General features: G+C 45.8%; 1 protein-coding gene across 1 annotated transcript in view; it reads right to left on the bottom strand.

Moving 5' to 3' along the window:
• Window positions 1-824: 824 nt before the first annotated feature.
• Window positions 825-23,771, bottom strand: part of clmpa (CXADR like membrane protein a) — a gene marked incomplete at both ends in the record, with an annotated part of 53,949 nt that continues 31,002 nt past the window's right edge. Inside the window, 6 exons of the mRNA XM_083665500.1 lie at window positions 825-1,209; window positions 2,024-2,165; window positions 2,405-2,527; window positions 2,904-3,071; window positions 7,375-7,573; window positions 9,233-9,396. Coding sequence (XP_083521626.1) covers window positions 825-1,209; window positions 2,024-2,165; window positions 2,405-2,527; window positions 2,904-3,071; window positions 7,375-7,573; window positions 9,233-9,396 — 1,181 coding nt within the window. The remainder of the gene's footprint in view (window positions 1,210-2,023; window positions 2,166-2,404; window positions 2,528-2,903; window positions 3,072-7,374; window positions 7,574-9,232; window positions 9,397-23,771) is intronic.

The following is a 23,771-nucleotide window of genomic DNA, read 5'->3' as shown; positions in this document are numbered from 1 at the left end:
GAAGGGAATGCACTTTTGGAATGGAAAGGGGCCCCAGGTGTTTGGAAAGCTGTTTTTTTGTTTATTATGATGTTTTTCCTCTTTGTTTAGTTTATCCCTCTGTGACCTGGTTTGACCGGGCCTCCGTGAGTCAGTGTGAGAGGGTTGACATCCAGACGTTTCTCTTAGACAGGGCTGACGGGGGGACGGGACACTGTACAGGGACACACGGACGACTCTGTCGCTTCGGTTTAAAAATACCTCAACTCCATGCGGGGGGTCCTCCTCCTCCTCCTCCTCCTCCTCCTCCCTATACCTCAGAGTACATTACGCACCACCGCCCTCATCAGACAACGGTTTGGGTGTCACGGGATGACAGGCGAACGAGAGAGAGACTCCTCTCTTCATTGTTTATACAGAAGTGGGGGTGATGGTGAGGCGCAAAAACTGCTCAGCTTCCCTTTAACAATGAGCTGGATGAAACGTTCAGACAGGGACTCCTTGACTGTGAATGATGGAGAATTTCTCTAGATGGTCATATAGCTGGGTTCCATATCAGAATCTGGGGATGGTTGTGGAGTGCTCTTGGGCTGTGTCCTGGGGTTGCCTGTGTTGGTCTGTCTGTCGGTCTGTCGGTCTGTCGGACGGTCGGTCAGTCAGTCAGTCAGTCGGTCGGTCGGTCGGTCGGTCGGTCGGTCGGTCGGTCGGTCGGTCTCTCTGTCTGTCTGTCTCTCTGTCTGTCTGTCTGTCTGTCTGTCTGTCTGTCTGTCTGTCTGTCTCTCTGTCTGTCTGTCTGTCTGTCTGTCTGTCTGTCTGTGTCCATTTTCTCCCTCTCTCCTTTCCTCCTACACAGTCTGGAAGGCCTTGGTCTGGGCAGGGATCATGACCGGGGTGGCCCCCATGCGGGCCAGGTTCCCAGGGCTCAATTTGGGGGGCGGGCTCGGCTTGGAGTTGGAGGTGGACGTGGACGTGGAGGAGGGTGGTGGTGGGCGGGGCTCGGGGGTCTTGGGGACCACCTGGGTGTAGGCAGGGGGGGACTGGGGGAAGCTGGGGGGATGGCCGTTCTCCTTGAGGGAGGCCACGGTGGGCAGGCGGGCGCGGGGCCCCCGGGGGACGTTATTGTGTACCATGGACTGGGTGGAGGAGGTGCCGGAGCGGGAGCTGCCAGAGCGAGATGAGGAGAGGGAGTTGGGCTTCACCAGCTTGGCCTTGGGAGCCTCGGCATCCTCCCTGAGACACAGATGGAGAGAGGGGCTCAGATCATGAACCGTAACATAAAAGACTCTTCATACATTGTAAGCGGATTTATAACACTGTATATGCTAAGCATTAGCATGACATAAGCACTTAGGACCATGCATTAGCATGTATGAAGACATTTATCGTAGACTTAGTTAAATGCAGCCTTTATTGAGTTTTTACTTCATGATGTAAATGACATGTTGTAGAAGGGTACAGACATGGATATCCCCCCCAAAAATGGTCTGTAAATCAAAAATAGAGATTTGGTTAAATCCTCGATGTCAAGTCAGTACACCACATCTCACCCACACGCAATCCACCCCTAACCGATGCTCCTCGACATGCATCCCCTCACCATTTCTAAAAAGCAGGCCAGCCTCAGCCAGCATGTGTGTGTGTGTGTGTGTGTGTGTGTGTGTCTCTCCGCTAATTCTCCGTATGTAAACAGGACAGGAGCGACTGTCTACTCTCAGAACCCTCCCCTTCACAGCGTCGCTACATTATTGATGGCCAGTCATCCCTGGGAGCCTGCATAATTCATCCTGACACTGGCAAATAGGCAGTGGCACGGATGCTACTCTACGTTATCGCCAAAAAATAGCTGCTGTTGTAACAAGCACAGCCAGCAGCATTATCAGGCATAATTTAGGACTCTGCTGCATGGGAGCTGCTCAGAAAGGGAAAGGCTTGTTTAGCTTTAAGCTCCTGTAGCTACCGGAGGGATGGGGAGGAAGAGGATGGATGTGTACAGTGATGATGTGTGTGTGTGTGTGTGTGTGTGTGTTTGTGTGTGTGTGTGTACCTGATCTCATTAGGGGTCTCCTCCTCCTCATATTTCTTCTTCTCCTTCTTGCGGAACACCAGCCAGATAATGAGGATGATGAGAAGTACGCCAAAGGACACACCTACCACTGCGCCTGCCACCACACCCATGCCCCGCACATCTACACACACACACACACACACACACACACACACACACACACATTCGGTTTAGGGTCATGAATGTAGACTTCAGACAAGGTGGAGGGTGCATGGGTGCATGTGTGTGTGTGTGTGTGTGTGCATGTGTTTTTTTAGCGTATGTGTATGTGTGTGTGTTTGCATGTGTTTTTTAGTGTGTGTGTGTGTGTGTGTGTGTGTATGTGTGTGTGTGTGTGTGTGTGTGTGTTGCCCCACTCACAGTGCATCTTGACCTCCACGATACAGCTCTCCTCTCCCACATCGTTGCTGGCGGTGCACTTGTACACACCAGCGCTCTCCTTGGTCAGGTTCCTCAGTGTCACTATCTCTGAGTTCTTCAGATCTGACATCACAAGACAGCAAACAGCAGGACGATTAGATCCAAACAACATTGTTACGGCTCAACTTTGACCCTTGGTAGGCCAGGTGTTGTTTTTACACCTAACCAAGCCTTTCAGGCCTACACAAGTGCATAGGGTGTAGAAGGGGTAGGTTAAGGGTGTAGAAGGGGGTAGGTTAAGGGTGTAGAAGGGGTAGGTTAAGGGTGTAGAAGGGGTAGGTTAAGGGTGTAGAAGGGCCGAAATGTAATCCCCATGTGGGACTGGCACCATCTTCCCTTTCTTTTGTGTGTGTGTGAGTGTGTGTGTGTGTGTGTGTGTGTGTGTGTGTGTGTGTGTGTGTGTGTGTGTGTGTGCGCGCGCAGTAAGGTAAGGGCTTACCTATGAGGGCCAGTGGGGGCAGCTTGCCCACGTACTTGCCCTTGTCCAGGAGCCTCTCCCATTTGTAGTGGATGGGGTCAGAACCGTCTGCAGACTTGCAGCTCATCTTCACGTCACTGCCCTCCAGCAGCCTGCCCTCCATCCAACACCGTGGCTTAGATGGCTTCACTGGGGACAGAGAGAGGCAAACACAATCATATTACTTCAGGTAAATAACAGGTCCGTGATTCCCACGATGTTCCGTTCCAATGGTCAGTCTGGAATCATCTTATCTACTGTTCAACTGTTATCAACTGTTCTCTTGTTGAGGCCTTGTGAATCACCTACGAGTGGCCATGAGAGGATGACCTCATGTAATGGTTGAGGGAGTGTATAAAAAAGGACCCACCAGACACTTTAAGGTTCAAGTTCAACATTTCTAAAGCTTTATTGTCCGTTTTTCAAGGTAAAATTATTATTCGGCTTCCATGGCTTTCAACAACAACATACATCACACACAAAATAATTAAATGTACATGTTAAAATTAAGAGTTGCTTAAAACTACTATGGGCATAGTCCAGACATTTCAATGTCTCTTAATACCAGCCCTCAGTCCCCCCCACCAGCCGCTTTGTTTGAACTATGTTTTGCAGCAGCCTTTCCTAGCCAATGGGACCTTGAACTGAAGGTAGGAGTTCAAAGGAGCTGTAAAGTAGGTGGGACTAATCATCTAAAACCTTGCCAGATGTCCTATTGACTGCTTTGAGGTTGTGGTTTGGGAGTTTTGTCTGTTTCTGTCCTGTTATTTTATTTGCTTGATTGATGAACCTTGCCAGTTTGGTACAATGGAAGGTGTGAGTATTGTCAGAATGAAGGCTTCTGTACTTCCACTGGTGTTGCTGCTGTGTGTGTTTGGGCCTGGAGCACAGGGGGAGAGTAAGAGTGAGAGTGACTTTCACAGTGAAACGTCAGCCTTGACTGACACACAAACAGCCACCCGACCTAACATCTGGGCTGAGCTGAAAGACCTGAGAAACATGGTGCAAAACCTGGGAGCCACTGTGGCGGTGCAGAGAGCGGAGCTGGGGACCACAGAGGCCAGACTGAAGACCAGTGAGAGCCAGGTGGTTGATCTGAAAGTGGAGCTCAGTGTCACCAAGACTGAACTACAGTTCAACAAGAATCAGCTGGAGGAGCTGAAGAGGAAGAATGAGGGTAACGCAAGACAACGTGATCAATTATAAAACATACTGTCTCTTCAAACACCAGAGTGAATAGATGTAACCGAGTCGAGATGGTAAACTCACTCCTCAAGTTCAAATACCCCCCACTAACGCCGTGGAATTGCTAGCTTTTCGATAGCATAGCTGGTTCACATTGGGTATTTGAGGGGATGGTCAGAGGTCCGAAGTTCCAGAAGTTCGAAGCAAGTCGAATTGTGGGGCTACTGTTTGCAACAACTTGACAACTGTTTCCAGATAATGAATGACTGTTTATTCCAGCTATGGAGACTAGGCTGAGAACCAGTGAGAACCGGGTCGATGAGCAGAGAGGGGAGCTGCAGGGCCTGAAGAGCCAAATGGAGGAGCTGAAGACTGCCTCTGCAGGTTTCAAACTTTATTCTGGATGTAATGCTGTGTACTGTATTTGATCTTCTACAATATAAACACGCACAGGGTGATACTGTATATCTAATGATTTATTAACTGTCAGTGAGAGCAAAGTGGAAAGATGTGCAGCCATAGTGTCCAACCATTATAAGCCATATCACAAATAAGACACAATTACATTTGACACACTAATCTAATTACTGCCATCGGCCATGGAAGCAGGATCGAATATAGATCCAAGTGGAAGTTTGGCATGAGGATAAGTTTTTTAGAAATATGTTGGAGTGAATTTAATGAGCATAAATATTGAGATATGACAACATGTAATTTCACCTACAGTCCAAGCAGCAGATCTGTCAGCCATGGGAGCTAGACTGACAGCCACTGAGAGTGAGTATAAAGGATCTGCATTATTATTTCTGCTTCAGTCATAAACTAATCATCAAGTAATCATTCCAATATTGTGATTGCAGTTCATTCCATAGTTTACTCTCTCCTATATTCACAGACAGACCAGAGGTAGCGTTCTCTACAGCCCTGGCTGGCGATGGATATATGGGACCATTTGATGTTTTGACTACTTTGGTCTACAGCAAAGTCTTCACGAACATTGGCCAGGCTTACAACACCATCACAGGTAATATACTCTCCATCCATTTCATTTTTATTTATTATATTTTTTATTTGACTATACTACAACTACTTAATGTGTAACCGAGTTGAGATGGTAAACTCAAGTAATTCCCCCACCCACTGTTAGCAGTGCGGATGCGGTGGACCCAAGTGCGGAGAAATACTCAGACGAAAGGCGTAAATACAAGAACGTTTCTTTTTAATTAAGAATGATCGGGGCAGGATGCACAAACAAACACTGGGAGAAAAGGGTAAAATAAAAGTGGAGAAAACCAAGCTCCAATAACACAGGTACTCACTTCACAAGTGGCATAACGCAGAACTAAGAAAATGGTAACACGGACTACGGCAACGGGGTAAATAACAGGACCGACTGGCAGACAGGGTAAACACGAACAGACGGGGAGATTCTCTGACAAGGACATGGGGAAACACACAGGCTATAAATAACAAACAGGGGACAGAATACACAGGTGAAACGAATCTGGGTAGATTGGGAGGCCACTGGCCCCTTACCGCCAGAGGAGGGCGCCAGAGTCACCAGACAGCAACCTCAGGCGTGACACCCACGGCATCGAATTGCTAACTTTTGGGTGGCGTAGCTGATTTACATTGGGTGTTTCTGTGGGCGGTCACGTGTGTTGGCAATACGTAGGTTTGAGACTCGTGTGAGTTTGTGCGAGGAGGCAATACTGTTTGCGGCAGCATGTCTCCTGTTCCACGCGACAGGTATGAATAAATGTTTTATTTCTGATACAGGAGTCTTCACAGCACCAGTGAGAGGGGCCTACTACTTCAGATACACTGCTGGCAATGTCATGACACAACACATGGGTGTGAAGTTGTATAAGAATGACCAGGGCATAGTATCCTCATATCAATATAACAAAAATAGCGAATGGGACTATGCATCTAATTCAGCTGTCCTGGAGTTGAAGGTTGGGGATGTGGTCTACATGCGTCTAGACAAAAGCCACAGCCTGTATGATAATATGAATAATCTGAACAGCTTCAGTGGCTTCCTGCTCTTCACAATGTAAGCTATACAGTATGACATGGCATGAATGCAGGAGACACTGTAAGATTCTTTCTCCAATGTTGATTTTCCATCCAGTCAATAAATACCTCCACGAAAGCTGTACAATTTGTCTGTCATTACCAGCAATGTAGAGGTAATCTATCAAAATAATGTAATCGATTATGAAAATCATTGGTGTCGTCTACTCAACAGTGCCTTTGTCAAGTTTGAGCTCATGGACTGTTCTGCTCTCACACCAACACATTGCATATTGAGATCCTTATGAAATGCACATTTAACAGTGAGACAAAAATAAATCCCTCCTCAGATCCGTTGGGCCCTGTAGTAACTCCTTATACACAGCTCCAGTCCCCTCCCAGTCCTCACCCCCCTCCATCTCTCCATCGCTGACCTCTCTTCCCCTCTCCTCTCTCCCCACTCCCAGTTTTTGCTGAGTACGGCAAATTCTACCCAGGATACAATTAGGAGGGAGTGGGGGGGGGCGCTGAGGGGGAGGCAGGGGAACCTCCATCTTGTTCCTGTGTCAGGCCCACTTCCCCACCAACGTTCCCCCAGTCCTGCGCCAGGCCCATTATCTCGCTGCTGAACAAGATGAATGCTAATGTTTGTCTCCCCAAAATCGAAAGTGGCGTTGCAAAGCTGCCGAGCAATTTGTACAAATGTATGCGTAAATGTGCGGCGCACTCCTTCAATGTCTTCATGACGGAGGGAGAGGGAGGGGAGTTCGTGAGAGGACTCTATTAGTGAGCAGTAAACAACTACAGTACACGCTGTATCATGATGTCACCGCCGTGGTGCTCACACTTCTGTCCCTCATTATGATCACACAGTGGTGAATATGGAAGGTTATTAACACGTGGCAGTGGGCCAGCCGTGTCCTTTTGAAACGGGTGGAGGAAAAGACGATCGACGCAAAGATCAACCTTTGTGACACCTCAACAGGTTAGAGATTGTATGTTACCTAAAGGGGACTGAACTCAGTGGTCATTAAAGTTGTCGCTGAAGGCCCTAACCTAGCGTTCCAGGTATCCTAAAGTCCTGTTTCTCAGTAAAGGGTCTGCTTCATCCCAATAGCTGTATTGTATGTGTGTCAAGTGGCATAATGACATCCTATCCATGCTACTGTATATGGCCTATACGAATGGCTGGTGAATGAGTGCTCAGTAAAGCTATCTACAGCACTGTATATGTCACCAGTCCTGGACTTACCCAGTACTATGAGGTTGACTGTGCTCCAGTGGTATTTCCCCCCGTTCTTGACCTTGCAGCTGTATTCGCCAGAGTCGGCCAGGGAGAGGTCGCTGATCAGCAGGGAGGCGTCCCCCTTCAGGTAGTCTCCAGCGAAGGACAGGCGGCCAGCCTCCGCCTCGTTGGGGTCGTACACCCGGCCGGCAAAGTAGGTGATCACCTGGTGGGGAGGGGATGGAAGGGAGGGGGTGGGGAAGAGGTTTAGAGGGTTTGGAGAGTGGGGTTAAAAGTGCTTTCTATATATGGTCAGGCTGGTGGGGAGAGGCCTAGGGCCCGTGGTGTCACTGTGTACACCAGGGGAGGCTGGTGGAGGACTCATTAGAATGCATGAGGAATGGTATCAAACACACGTCTCCGCTGGTGTACACATGGTTATCGGTGTTAGAGCTGTGTGAAAAGACACAAGACACAGACACACATGCAAGCTCACACACATACACACACATACACACTCACACACATGCAAACTCATACACATACACACACATACACACTCACACACATGCAAGCTCACACACATACACACTCACACACATACACACTCACACACATACACACTCATACACATACACACTCACACACATACACACTCACACACATACACACTCATACACACAGGCATGCATTTTCCCTCACTACACTTGCATGTAAAATGGGTGTGTGCACACAACTGGTATTCTGACTGTGTATGGAAAATCATAAATAAACAATATTCATAACGTCATTGCAGGTATTAAATATCCCCCATGGATATCTAAACAGAGCCCGTAAACTGGCCGAATGGGTCCTTTTTTATCTTATTTTTTACTGCAGATAAAACGCAGGCCTTGTAAACTATCATTCAGCAAAAGCAAACTGTATGTGGACTTTCATTGACCCAGAGGGAGGGAGTGGAGGTGGCCATATTGGTGTAATGGGCCTGACGGTACCTTGGAGGCTCAGCTAGCTTGACCAGAGGCCAAATGGAATGAAAACTCAGCCCTACCTGCCAATTCTGGATCGTAAAAAAAGGACCGCAAATGGTTTGAGTGAAACCAGAATCACTCTTAAAAATGAGCCAATCTGCTGATCGAGGCAGATCTTTAAAAGTTGAGAGTTTGTGTTTTGATTGAGTCATCTGGGGACATAGGCATTGAGAAGAGGTGGCCTTATCTCATGGGATGAGGGAATATCTTTTGTTTGTTGTACTGTAATCACATCAGAGGTTTAGTGCATCGAGAGATGTGTGACTTTAAGGATCAGTGTTAATGAGTGGCTTTCATATTTGCCATGTCATTTTCACAATCATTTCATCATGTCATATCACAAAACACTTATGTAGGCCTTATTATCTAGCCATCCATACCAGCTAATGCGGTACATCTGTAGAAGTTAGAGAAAGGAGAAAAAAAAGGGTCTTCTACGGACAAACACTCTCCCAACAAATCACGAGTTTGGATAGGCAGGATATGCTCTAACTCCAACATTCATCATCCATTTGGTCTAGTCACTAAATCCATCATTCCAGTCTCCATAGTCATGACTGTGACTTCATACAGTACCAGTCAAAAGTTTGGACACACCTTGTCAAGAGTGTGCAAAGTTGTCATCAAAGCAAAAGGTGGCTACTTTGAAGAATCTAAAATATAAACCATATTCTGGTTTGTTTAACACTTTTTTGTTCACTACATAATTCCATATGTGTTCCTTCATAGTTTTGATGTCTTCAATATTAATCTACAATGTAAAAAACAATAAAAAATAAAGAAAAACTATTGAATGAGAAGATGTGTCCAAACTTTTGACTGGTACTGTAAGTACGTGAACGGGAGACACTCACCACTCTCTGCTTGGAGCTAGGGCTGGACTTGAGGAGCAGCCATTCGATGTCCAGTGTGGGGGCGTCTCCCGCCCAGAACTGGTGGTGACAGGGGAGCGTGGCGTTGTCTCCGACAACCCTCTTCATCTCTGTCTGGGCGCATGCCGTCAGCGTGCCCAACAGCACTGTGGGGACAGAGACAGAGTAGGTCAGAGATGGAACACAGACACACAGCCAAACACACACACGCACGCACGCACGCACGCACATATACACGCATGCACGCACACACGCACGCACGCACACAAACAAGCTTTAATCCCTGCCGTGGGGATTGAACATTATGTCTCTCTACATTGCAACTTCCGAATCGATACTTTATATCTCCCCCATTAAGCTCAAGTGTAAAATGTCTCTGTTGAAATGCATTGGCATTGGCACACACTGGTATTTTCAGCCTTTCAGCAATACGTTTCAGTATGTCATTTAAATCTGAAACAGCAGGGCTGCTTAAGTGGCGTAGCACACTAAGGTGCATATCATATTATTGCAAGGTCCCTGGTTTGATCCTGGCCATTGACATGTCATCCCCTCTCTCTCACACCCGTCCTGTCAATCTCTACTGTCTCTCTCCAATAAAGCACAAATGCCCTAAAAACGTATTACTTTTTTTTTAATAATAATCTGAAACATCTGACAAATGCAACCCATTGGAGCCTTGCTCTGGCTTAACTGTGCAAGGCCAGTCGGCGGGCAACGATGACATCAGCGATATTTTTCAGTAAAAAGCACAGCCCGCTTGGCTAAAGGACTAAAGGACTCTCAGACCATGAGAAACAAGATTCTCTGGTCTGATGAAACCAAGATTGAACGTCTGGAGGAAACCAGGCACCGGTCATCACCTGGCCGATACCATCCCTACAGTAAAGCATGGTGGTGGCAGCATCATGCTGTGGGGATGTTTGTAGTGGCAGGGACAGGGAGACTAGTCAGGATCGAGGGAAAGATGAACAGATCAAAGTACAGAGAGATCCTTGATGAAAACCTGCTCCAGAGAGCTCAGGACCTCAGACTGGGGCAAAGGTTCACCTTCCAACAGGACAACGAGCCTAAGCACACAGCCAAGACAACGCTTCGGGACAAGTCTCTGAATGTCCTTGAGTGGTCCAGCCAGAGCCTGGACTTCAACCCGTTCGAACATCTCTGGAGAGACCTGAAAATAGCTGTGCACTGATGCTCCCCATCCAACCTGACAGAGCTTGAGAGGATCTGCAGAGAAGAATGGGAGAAACTCCCCAAATACAGGTGTGCCAAGCTTGTAGCGTCATACCCAAGAACACTTGAGGCTGTAATTGCTGCCAAAGGTGTACACTTTGTATTCAACAAAGTAGAATAAAGGGTCTCAACTTAAATAAATAAATCAGTTTTTTATTTTTAATAAATTAGCAAAGAATTCTAAAAACCTGTTTTGGCTTTGTCATTATGGGGTATTGTGTGTAGATTGATGAGGGAAAACAAATAATTTAATCCATTTTAGAATAAGGCTGTAACATAACAAAATGTGGAAAAAGTGAAGGGGTGAGCTGATTTGTTGAGTTTTGCTGTTCAAATTGATTGCAGACGAGGTTAGCCAGTTCTAGTCAAAGACACAGACGAGACCACTAAAATGTGTCTGTCAACAGCCAGTGAGTCTCTGTGGTTACATTAGACCATACTTGAGATTCTTCGTTCTTGAGGGAGGACAAGCATGTTGTTTTCATTAAGGGTGTGTACTGCATGAGAAAAGAACGCAAAGTAGAGTACAGTAATAAACTGCTGTAAAACTAACTAATGTGACGCCTAGATCACAGTGACACAGAGGCTGAAGTTATATGAGGGCTCAACTATGTCGTCCTCCTCAGTGATAAGACAAACCAACTGTGTGACTACAAAGTAGTGACATTTCTTCACGATTGCATCATCTCTCAATTCTTGTAAAGCTTATGGAAATGTAAAAGCGGTCCCTGATTTATGCCCGTTGTGCACCTTGATTGGAGGCACGGCTATGCCACAAGCGGTGTGCTGTCATCCTGAATACTAAAGCCTTCAGCTCCGCTAGCATAAAAGCTAATTAGAGCTTTAGCCGATTAGCTCAGCCCCTGTCTCCCCATTCATGATACATGATGGTGGCAATTACGATATGTAATTACAAGTAGCTGAAGTGCGGACGACAGGCTAATTGCTAATGATTACTCAATATGGGCCCTAATTAGATTAGCCTGAGTGACACTCAGGAGCTCCAAGGGTGACAGGCAGGTGAGAATGGTACCCCTTTGTGGAAGTAATGGCTTCACTCATAAGCACTGAAACAGGGGACTAAAGCTAGCCGTCAAAAGAAGATGGTGGAAATAAATGTCGAAGATGATGGAAAAGTCAATGCCCAATGTCCGGTAGACATCCTCTCCAACCTGACAACAGCCACTTCCTAAATAACAAAATGGCCGCTGAACGTACCTAGTTCCCGCTTGTTAACGTTTTAGCTCTGTGTTTCACAGAGCCATTGATCTCTGCGCTTGCCGATATGTGTTAGGAGTTGGCAGAGGGAGAGCTCAGTGGGGACTCAGGAAGCCTCTTCTTCCATATGCTTAATTGCTTTGTGGGGAAGAGGCCAGCATTGGCTGCAGTCCCTATATGATAGTGAGTTGTAGCAGGGGACAGGCACATTGGTGGTGATTTTTCATAAACATACATGTGAGCTCATGTTCATGTTTTTCTTTTGTTTTTGTTTGTTTTTCCCAGTATATAACCATTTTTCTATTCCCCCTCGCAATACATCCCTCTATTCTACTGTGGTATTTCACAAAGGCCTTGAACCTTGCATAAATTCTGCCGCAATTTCCCTAAAAATAAATATTTTAAAATCATATTTCCCAATGAATGGGCCTGGTCCCTCAGATCCAACAACCATTCCTGGACCTGAATCCAAAAGTGAGCCACCAATGGACAGAAATAGAGGATCTATTGATTCTATTTCCTCATGGCAGAATCTGCACAAGGCTGGCTGTAAAATGCCCCATATATTGAGCATTATTTTTTTATATTCGAAAATAACAGAGTTCTGTGTCAATTGTTGTTTTGTATATTAAATTATAAACCCAATGCCATGGTATTAGGGCATCAAAAATCTGTTCCTGTTCAACTATCTTGAATTTCATATGGCATGATTTGACTGTCCTTGTTCACAATGTCATTAATAAAAAGAATACCCTTCTTATACACATAATAAGACATAATTCATATACCTTTTCTCTAGCAGTTTATCAGAATTTAACCATATTATTTACTGTTATATTTGTTCTCTCTTTTCTGGAGCTATTTGGAAAGCATCTCTCTTTCATAACTTTATGACAAGAGAGAGAGCGAGAGAGAGAGAGAGAGAGAGAGAAAGAGACAGAGAGAGAGAGAGAAAGATTAAACCGACCATCCCAGATCGCCTATAAACTTATTATCCATACTTACTATACTTAATTAATATGAGTGAGCACATTTAATCTCAATAACGTTATCTAAATGTTCCTTGGTACAGTACAGTGTGTGTGTGCCCTCCAAATATATACTCTCTATCAGTGACGGAGAAACCAAATCAGAGAACCGAAGAAGAGGACACGCAGACAGAAAAGAGAAAAATAGCAGAGAGGTGATCCAAGGGGGATATTAGCTTACCAGAGGCTTCCCAGCAGCAGCAGCAGAGATCCAGATGCAGTGCAAAGGATCAAATGACCACAGGGCTGTGGATCAAAGCCTAAGCATTGAATTGTTCCCTTCTTTTTTTTTTGTCCCTCTTTGGACTGTGACCAACTGTATGGGGATATAATGTTCTGGCCTGTGCTGAGAGTGTTGTTGCCCGGTCTGGGTGAGAACAACACAAAACAGAAAAAAGGGATATATTTTGTGGAGGAGTGTGTGTGTGTGTGTATGTGTGTGTGTGTGTGTGTGTGTGTGAGAGAGAGAGAGAGAGAGAGAGAGAGAGAGAGAGAGAGAGAGAGAGAGACATGTATATGTATATGTGATTATCAACACAAAAGGGTCCAAGCTGCTTGGCTGAGAGGCAAGCTGAGTGAAAGCTCAAAGAGGGACGGAGGAGCTGGTTCCTCTGAAGAAGCCCTAGGGGGAGTCGTGCTCCAGTAAATTCCCTCCTCCCCACAGACTTCTCTCTCCAGTCTTATTATAGTAGCGCAGGAGCCAGTGGGACACTAGTCAGGCCCGGTACCCTTCAAACTGTCCAAAGTCACACTGTCTGCCTGCCTGCCTGTCTGTCTGCCTGCCTGCCTGCCTGACTACCTGCCTGCCTGTCTGCCTGCCTGCCTGTCTGCCTGCCTGTCTGCCTGACTGCCTGTCTGCCTGCCTGCCTGCCTGTCTGCCTGCCTGCCTGACTACCTGCCTGCCTGTCTGCCTGCCTGTCTGCCTGCCTGCCTGCCTGCCTGCCTGCCTGACTACCTGCCTGCCTGCCTGTCTGCCTGACTACCTGCCTGCCTGCCGCACTCCCGAGTCAGCACATCGCCCCGGTTACAAGGCCCCTCTTATGGAGGAGGCTGTGATCTGAGGAAAACACACCGACTTCAAATAGAAAACTAAAATAGAGGATGGCTAAGTTTCTAAGTTTCTAAGTTTTTAATTATTTCTGCTCGCCTCATTTGCCGGGACGAATCCCAGAATGCTTCAGTGGGCCCAACGTGTTAGTGTGGCAGAGTGTCGACTAACTGCAGGGCCGGCGCCAGAACATTCTCAGCATGGGGCATTGGATTTTGGTGGGGGGTCACCCATTTTTTGATATCTATAACTGTGGATAGGCTCTATAACCGATCACCACAAGCTTCAGTGCTTATGAGCGATACAAAACCTGGCTCACTCACTCGATTTTAGAGGAAAGCATAAATGTCCTTCGATATTCCATTATAGATTTTGTGGGAAGTCGGCAGCAGTCCGGTAAAATGTGTGTGTAATGACTGATGGAAACAATTTTTTTGTTAACGCCTATGTCAGGATTGTGACTATCTACCAACTTAAAACACATATTTACTACTGCTACCAACTCTGTTTGTCTTTGCACTGCTTTTTCACTGACAAACAGCAGCTGTTTTGGGAATATTTGACTTGATACTGGGGCGTGTCGGATGAAGTACTTCCCAGCGATCTAACAAATAAGGGTATTCATCTGATTCTCATCAAAGGCTATTACACTAACCCCAATTTCCCACAGGTATGATGAAGCTTAATGAAAATATGAGGAAAAAATCAATAACACAAAGCACCTGTGTACATCACAGAGAGACAAGAGAAGAAATATATATATTATATATATTAGAGGAAGTAGTAAGAAAAGCCTCAAAGTTGATTTCTCGTTTAAGGACATATTTTCAAACAATAATTCAACCATTAAACCAACTTTAATTCTAAAGTTATGAATTATTTTAATGCCCTTAACATTTGACATCAAAACCATAGCTGCTGTACCTTCTTGGAGACACAATTATGTGTTGTGTTCATGAGCGTCAGAGCTGCGCGGATTTGCACATTCAACCATAAATCCAAACCATAGCGCAGGGGCAATATATTGAGGGGATACCAGAATGTTTTTTAGGGGAGCTCGGGAGCATGGTTGGAGGTGCCTTGCCCCCCAATGCCCCCCCCCCCCCCTTTAGAGCCAGCCCTGACTAACTGACAATATGCTCCAGACACATGGTCTGTGTTTGTCCCTTAATTCAATGTGGTTGATGCAATTGTAACCACTATATGTGGTCTCATTGAATGGTAATAAATAACTTAGGGAGCAGCTGACAAGTATTTGTGCTTTGTGTTAGTGAGTCTACATGCAAATGCCATCGCATGTGCCACATCTGCATAATGAAACACATAGATTGCCTCAGAGTAGCTGAATTAATGAGTCACACACACACGCACGCACGCACGCACGCACGCACGCACACACACACCATGTGCAAGGTGCTCACACAGCTCTGTCCCAGTGAAATACTGTAGCCATTACACTTTTAGGGGTCAGTATTACATATGAGTGACTGGCGCCTCTTGTCTCAGTTCAGGGCCAGCCATGTGGACAGCCTTGGTGAATTGAGAGCTGCTGCAGAGAGCCTCACTACCTGGCGGTGCAACACCCTAACTCTTACCCACTTGACACCAGGTGGAGATAAAAAAGATAGAAGGCTGGTGTTGCATTACACCAAGCACCCTGAGACAGGGCGATAAATAGTTCTTTAGCCACAGAGTTCAAGTCAATTGGCCCTTGTGGAGTTTATCTATGAGGCGTGACGTGTTATACTCATACTCGCCACTAGGAGTGCAGCTCCTACTGTCACAGGCCCATTTTGAGAATTCTTTCAAAATGGTGGTGGGGGGGGGATTTTTTTTGCATGGCGAATAAGAAATGAAAGCCTTTAAACATTGAGAGATGAGTGCATAAATGTAGTAAAGCACTTCAATGTGTCACATGAAATTAAGGCACGCCGTGCATCATGTGACCTTTTTTTCTGACGTTTATCTAAATTTTTTATTGTGCCATCAGCACTAAAGTGAGAAAGCCCAAAGAGAGAGGTGCATGCTGGGCATAAGAGCATCTGGATGATGATGCTCCTGTTTGGTGACTCATCGTTCCACAATCGCTTTTCTAAATCACACACTTGAGTGTGTTGCCGTTGAGTGTTGTAACCTTTTACATCAAGGAGATGAAATCTAAAATGAACTGACAAAAAAATAAATAATAGGACAAAAAGAAAAAAAAAAAAAAAAAACATCTGCTGCCTTCAGACTTTCACATCTCCCAAGTTTAGAAAAAGTCATGCCTGTGGTAGCTCCACTTCCGTTACCTCATTGTTCATCTGGTAGGGTAAATCAGTGTAAGTGCTCCAGCAATTACTCGCCTGTCTCCATGGTGCATGTAGCGCTAACCCTCCTCTGCATCTGGCCTGCTGGGGCGAGGTTATGAATATTTCCTGCCCCATTAAAAATCAAAGCCTCTGTCTTCAGTGACTAGAGGTTCACTTTGAAGGTAGGAACAATATCCCCATATCCTTTGCTGTTGCTGACAAGGCCAGTTTCCCTCCTCCGCCCCCCCAAAAAGGACTATCAAATACCACAGTCCTTCACAAAGGGCTATCAAATACCACAGTCCTTCACAAAGGGCATTGGTTTTATATGATTATCAATATTGCCAGCATACTCTACCGTTTCAGCTGTTATCAATCATGTTCCCGGAGCACACATCTACACAGAAGAAGAAGATACAGCTTCCCCTATAGCTTCCCCTATTTAATGCTGTCAAAAATGACGGGTAGATGCTTTCAGTGTGTGTTTTAATCTGGCCTCACATCCAACATCAATGGTGTTCTCTGAGGAGGCTGCCATCCGGTCTGGTCATATCCAGCTTTATGAATGTCCAGGTGTCCAGGTTAGCACCAGACTGCTCCTGGGATAACACACTCCCAGCACACAAGAAACCAACTCGAGGACAATCTAGAGCGAACGAATACATCAACCGCATGGAATAATCAGGCCTGACGAGTGGCAACCTTGAAATCCATCTTCAAAGATATCGGGAGATGTGATCGGTGATATGATGGAGGCGAGCTAAGCCTCCCGCTGGTCTTCCACAAAAGTGAGAAATCTGCCTAAGCAATTAGATTATGGTAATTAGACCGATCCTAGACATCACCGACGGGATACTCTGCCAACAACACCTGATTACTGACTCTTATCCTGCCTGTGCATCTGTGTGGATGGAGACTGGGAGGGTACCTGAGGAGGGAGAGGCTTTAAACCAAACTCTGGATGGAGGCCAAATTTGATCTCTTTATTAGAGTTACTTGTCTGAATGACGCGTTTGAAAACACTTTACAGCTTCAGGGTGGACCTCATTGAAATTCAGGCCTTCGAGCAAACGCTGAAACTCGGTTAAATTGGCTTCCACCCGCTTCCAAAGAAAGATTCCACTGTGTCAATATCTCCCATAAACAGAGGCAGGGGGAGGTTGGTGGACTTGGAATACATAAGATTTACAGACAGCTGTGTGTACAATAGGACAGACAGCACCTTGGCCAAAGGAGTGGCGAACGTTTAAAGTGGTAAACAACTTCAAACACTTGGACAACATTTCCTCCACTCTCACTGGCTTCCCAAGCTTTGTGAATGGATGCGCCCATGCCTTTTTTGGTTGAAACACCAAAGCGCTGGTCTCTGTTCTTTGCAGCCCAGTGTTAAAAGCCGTCACCAAATGTCAAGCAGCCTGCTCTACTGCAGATAAAGCCTTGCAGCTGCACCGCGCTTCTCAAAGGGATCGACACTACACCACACCATGAGCGCCATACAGTATACGGTAGCCCTCTCCAGGAGAGAGAGAGAGAGAGACTTGCATGAGTCTTGAGAAACTTAAATACAGGTAGAGAGAGAGAGAGAGAGAGAGAGAGAGAGTGAGTAGAGGCTAGAGAGGTCAGAGGCCAGAGAGGGAGCAGGGAACAGTATCTGTCAGAAAGAACCCCTTGAGGCTTTTCAGGAGCTGCTTAGACCCACGGTCCTTGAACCACACGCATGCACGCACACACACACAGTGAATGAACACTACCTTAAAAAAAGACATGCCAGCAGCTAACAGCCTCCCAAGATCATAATGATACTAGCTCCCATAAATCTCTCTCTCTCTTCTTTTTAACAGAAACTTGCTCCAGGTGAAGCACACACTACTGATACTGTTGTCTCTGGTTTGATATGAAAAGGAAATATTGATCACAGAGACTTCAGAGTGTGGACAATGTTCCTGGAACAGACGCCCCTGCTTCCTGTCTCTCTCTCTCTCTCTCTCTCTCTCTCTCTCTCTCTCTCTCCTTCTCTCTCTACCCTCTACCTTTCCCCCGGATCAAAGTACCTGCCCAGTAGCACAGGACCCCTGCACTCAATAGCATCAAACGCTAAAGAGCTAAAAATCTTTCCACCGCTCTGGCTGTGCTTACTGCCACTGGTAAGGGATGGAGAGATAAAGAGATGGAGAAATGGAGAGATAGAGAGATGGAGAGATGGAGAGATAGAGAGATGGAGAGATGGAGAGATAGAGAGCGCAGGAAAGCTTGGCATCCTGTAGGTTTGAAACAGAAAGGGTAAATTCCTCCTATGCAATATGCATGCCGTCCTATTGGTCCAAGCACTTATTCTATTGACTATGCATCTAAGTTATCAGGGCAAAGATTTGCAGCTGTCAGCACTAACATTACCTGAAATGCCATTTTTCTATCAAGTTTGCTGACTTGGCATCCCGCGAACATCAAGACTACAGTATTCAATGATAAAGGAAATTCTCTGTTTTAACCAATACACACTTCAGTTTCAGAAGGTACCACAGCACCTGAGTCACTTACTGTAATATGAATTAGTATCACAGTAAAGTCATGCTATCCTCCCAATTCCACCAATAAACTACAATTCCATCCAACCCACCATCAGTACTCAACATCAGCGGGTGGTTGAAGACGGACAACAGTTTTACTGCCTCCTTATATATGCTCCTATCTCTCTCTGTCTCAGGACTGGCTGCCTTAAGGATGCACTGCTGAATCTGAGCATTGACCTTTACGGATCAATACTTAATACACTTTTTCTGCTGCCAAGTCCTTTTTGCTGCAATTTGCAACTTTTGTGCCCATTAGGTGGGAAATATAGCTGACTGGGTTTGTGCGAAGTGTGTGTGTGTGTGTGTGTGTGTGTGTGTGTGTGTGTGTGTGTGTGTGTGTGTGTGTGCGTGCGTGCGTGCGTGTGTGTGTGCCATATACATATGCGCGTGCGCGCCTGAGTGTCTGAAGAGGAATGCAAGAAAACATCTTTGTTTCCCCACAAAAGCAAATACTGTATTGTGGTTTGGCTGACACAAAAAAGCACATCAACGTAAGCCACCAAGTTGGTTTGGTTTTCATTAAGTGTATGTAATAGCCTGGAGGTTTGACAGAGCACCACAGACATTCTTTTACCAGTTGTGGGGAGGCTGTAAAAACACTGACTAAACACTGCAGTCAGTGTGGTGTAAAACATGACTAATTGGGGGTGCAGCTCGCTGGACTGGACTGTACTCTGGCCAACCATAAACTGTACCAGAACACTCTGTAAAAGAGGTTGGGGCCAATTAGCACAACATGTAACTCCATCTGAGCCTAGCTACATGGAGGCTACAGAAGGGGAAACACTCACATCCCTTCTTACTGCACACATTTATTCATAATACCCTGTATCAGAGCTCAGGTCTGTTAATGTATGTGACAAAATGATCCACATAAAGGTCAATGCTCAGATTCAGCAGATTCAGAGTGGGTGAGCTCTGTTCAAATCACTACTGTCAAAATCACTATTGTCAAAATCATTATCATCAATATCACTATTGCCAGCTATGGTTAGAAGCACAGGTCTAGGATCAGCCTACTCGTCTTCCATATACTAGTATGCCGTGGCTAGTGTGTCGAGCTATGCCACTGTGTGTTGGAATGGGAACGTAGCCAAGGAAGACATGAATAAGCTGGACAAGATCATAAAGAAGACAAGCGCTTCAATCGGATGCAGTCTGGAGTTGGAGTCAATGCAGGACATGTTCGTAAAATAAAAGCTGCAAGCCAAGACATGATCATGGACCTTGTCACACATCCACTACACAGCACTTTAATGGAGCACCAAGCCTCCCTCAGCAGGAGGTTCACCATGTCTGCTCGTTTCTTTACCCACAGCCATGAGACTTTTTAATGAGTGTAAATGATTAATTGATGGATGATGCTTCATAATATCAATGTTGTTGTCGCTAGTTTCCCCCCGGTAGGACAGACAACAGCATTCTCACTCGTTTAAAAATGATCTCTCAGGTGCTTTCAGATCTCTGATTGTGTTTTTTATTACGCATTTGTCGTTGTTTTGTTGTGTTGTCCTTGTAATGTATTGATGATGCAGAGTGGTAAAGTAATTTCCCTTTGGGATCAATAAAGCGCTACTCTACTCTAATCTCTGCTCATCATGTTGGATCGAATACAATAACGTTGAATTCAGTTTTGCATTCCCCCCTCTATGGTTAATATTAGTACAGTATATGGAAACGGGTACATTTACGTTTACATTTATGGCATTTAGCAGACGTCTTTATCCGAAGCGACTTACAACAAATACATTTGTTTAAGTAAGTGAATCATCTATCCAGCAGTCATCATAAGACAAAGTAATCAATGCTCACACCAGGGGCCATAGGCAGTCGTAATGCCAGTAGGCTATTTTTTTATTTTTATAAAAGGGGAGAGAACTTTTAGAACTTTAAGGGGAGAGAACTTTTACAGGGGGGTAGTGGGGGTGAAGAGGTCTTTAGGAGGGACTGTTAAGGTATAAGTAGGCTGACCCTAGGTCTGTGCTTCAAACTATAGTTGGCAATAGTGATTTTGACAGAGAATCAAAAAATAGCAAAATATTAACAAAATAGCAATAACAAATTTACAAAAAAGAGCAGCAGAGCTCACCCTTGCCTGTTGTACCACAGTGGTATTAGCAAAAGGGCATCTCCTAGCTCCAGAAGGCCAGCCAGCTAAATGTCATGCATTCCAGGAGTTAATTGAAAACAGGCAGCAGGATAGCTTCGTCATTCATTACTGTCAGCTGCAGAGTGAAACACCGGCACCCACAGTGCTATAGCACATGTATACATGAACATCAGTCAACGACATGCTACTTCATATAAGACAATGGGTGTCATCTGCAATGACCTACATTTGGGACTGGTGGCCCCTATTTACATGTACAACATTTTTTTAAAATTGGGGCGAAGTCGACCATCTTTACCTATTTCTAAAAGATGCAAGGAGACATACTTCAGTGGGAGTTTTGAATACGGCGTCTCGCGCTCCCATGACATGCAATGTATTTTCTGACTGTTTACAAAAACTGGTTTTTTATAATTACAATTAGAGTTGTAAGATATGTTTTGCTCTGCTCAGCACTATAATCTGGGAGTACTTTGTGCTTTGTGCTGTATTTCCAAATCTAGAATTCTCGATCACACCCCTTTTAGGTCTTCTAATGAGAACATCTCATTTTGAATGAGAAACTGAGCAAGCGGACGATCCCCTTCTGAAGCCCGTCCTGTAGCCTTCTCAACTGCCCTCTCTTCATCTACCCTCTGGGTAAACAGATGGAGAGAACCCCCAGTGGGCTGAACCTGGTCCTCACACACACACACACACACACACACACACACACACACACACACACACACACACACACACACACACACTCACACTCACACACACACACACACACACTCACACTCACACACACACACACACACACACACACACACGCACACACACACAATGTTTGCACATGCAAATAGGGGCCCCCAGTCCCCAATGTAGATCCTTGTAGATGTATGAAGTAGCATTGGATTGATTGGTGTACCAGAGTAGGTACCAGAGTTCTACTCTACTCTTCTACTCTGCAGCTCTGACAGTAATGAATGAAGAAGGTATGCTGCTGTCTGTTTTCAATTAACTCCTGGAACACACACACGCACGCACGCACGCACGCACACACACACACACACACACACACACACACACACACACACACACACACACACACACACACACACACACACACACATACTGGTGTACCACAAAATTCCGGGCCTGCCTGCAATGTTGAATCCCAATGCCGCCCCCGCACTCCCAAAAACAAATACATTGATTGGATCCACTTCTCACATTTCTTGCACCCACAACACAAACACAGATCAACACACTAACCCAACACGATCTAAAAATCATCAGCCTACTTATAATCAAGCACAAAACCCGATTTCTAACCAGTTAAATGTCTCTTATTCGGGAAGACAGAGGGGAAAAAACAACTGCCACTAGTTATTTTGAAGAGTGAAGTAAAGACTAAACTTTGACCCATTGGTGCACACAGCGCTAGCCGGCCAGAATGGAGGGGGAGGGAAGATGTGTGTGTGTGTGTGTGTGTGTGTGTGTGTGTGTGTGTAATCAGCTCACCATACGTTGCCCACATGGCTTTGGCGGTCTTCTCCGTCACACAGAGAGGCAGGACACGGGCGAGAGAGGAGCTTAATTATCACATTTTCAATACACTGTCGGTGATTGTCTGGTACCGGGTTTGGGCCCTAGGATGCTCAGTCTCCAGTACGCCAGTGACACAAACACACACACACACACACACACACACGTACACACACACACACACACACACACACACGCACACACACACACACTCACACAGATAGGGGCAGGATCAAGTGGCCATGGCTTGCTAAAGGGCAAGCCGGGCTTCTCCTCACACTGACAGTGCAGACCAGTACCACAGAAGCTTCCAGATGGAGGACGGAGAGCGAGCGGATGACGCCAGTTCAGATGATGTCAGCGTGGATGGATGATGGTGCAGCAGGGCAGTCAAACCATGGTTGTTAATAGTGGAGAAAAAGCCCTGGAGCCATTTTATAGGGGAGAGCTCTCTAGTCATTTAAGGGGATTCAGACATAGTTTAGCCTCCACTCAATGAGGTGAGGGAAATGGTATGTTGGTTATACGTCATTCTCAACAATGACTTCCTCAACGGACCAGACCACAAGATCTGTTTAGTTTAGTCATGTTGTTTGCAGACATAATATAGTGTGAAATAATATCCGCAGGCTAACATTTACTGTGGAAAATAAAACAAAGCCTATTTGGGTTAGGATGAAAAGGAGCATTTTCACAGTAAAACGATACTGTGATGGTTTCTTGCAGATTGAGTTTGACTGATGGGTTGGACCTCCGTGTCTCTCTAGACACATACTCTGACTCACTGTGGCGCTGCCACACACACACACACACACACACACACACACACACACACACACACACACACACACACACAATACCCCCACCCAACCCACCCAACCACCCACCCACGCACACACACACACACACACACACACACACACACACACACACACACACAGACACACACACACACACACACACACACACACACACACACACACACACACACACACACACACACACACATAATCCCCCCCCCCCACCCACCCACACAAGCACACAGCCCATCCCAGTTCCTGTCCTACATTCAGAGGGTCTGGTGGTGGACCCAGCGGAGGTGGAGGGTGGAGAGGAGATTGGAACCAGATGAATGGTGTGCTGCTTAGACCAAAGCCCCTATCTCTGTCTCCATCCCCGCCCTGGGCTTCTATTTCACATGTCACCTCCCAAAGCCCAGATTAAAACAATGTGGGGAGATGCTATGCCAAACACAGGCTTCTCTCAGGGGGTGCGCGTGCACGTGTGTGTGTATATGAGAGAGAGAGAGAGAGAGAGAGAGAGAGAGACATGTATATGTATATGTGATTATCAAAACAAAAGGGTCCAAGCTGCTTGGCTGAGAGAGAGAGAGAGAGAGAGAGTGTACATTGCTTTGGCAATATATATTGCTCGTGCTCAACAGTCATGACAATAAAGCATTTGAATTAAATTGAATTGACCGTGCT

This window comes from Argentina silus (assembly GCF_951799395.1).
Source record: "Argentina silus genome assembly, chromosome: 2".
Classification (NCBI taxonomy): domain Eukaryota; kingdom Metazoa; phylum Chordata; class Actinopteri; order Argentiniformes; family Argentinidae; genus Argentina; species Argentina silus.
This window is presented reverse-complemented; position numbering and strand designations above follow the sequence as displayed.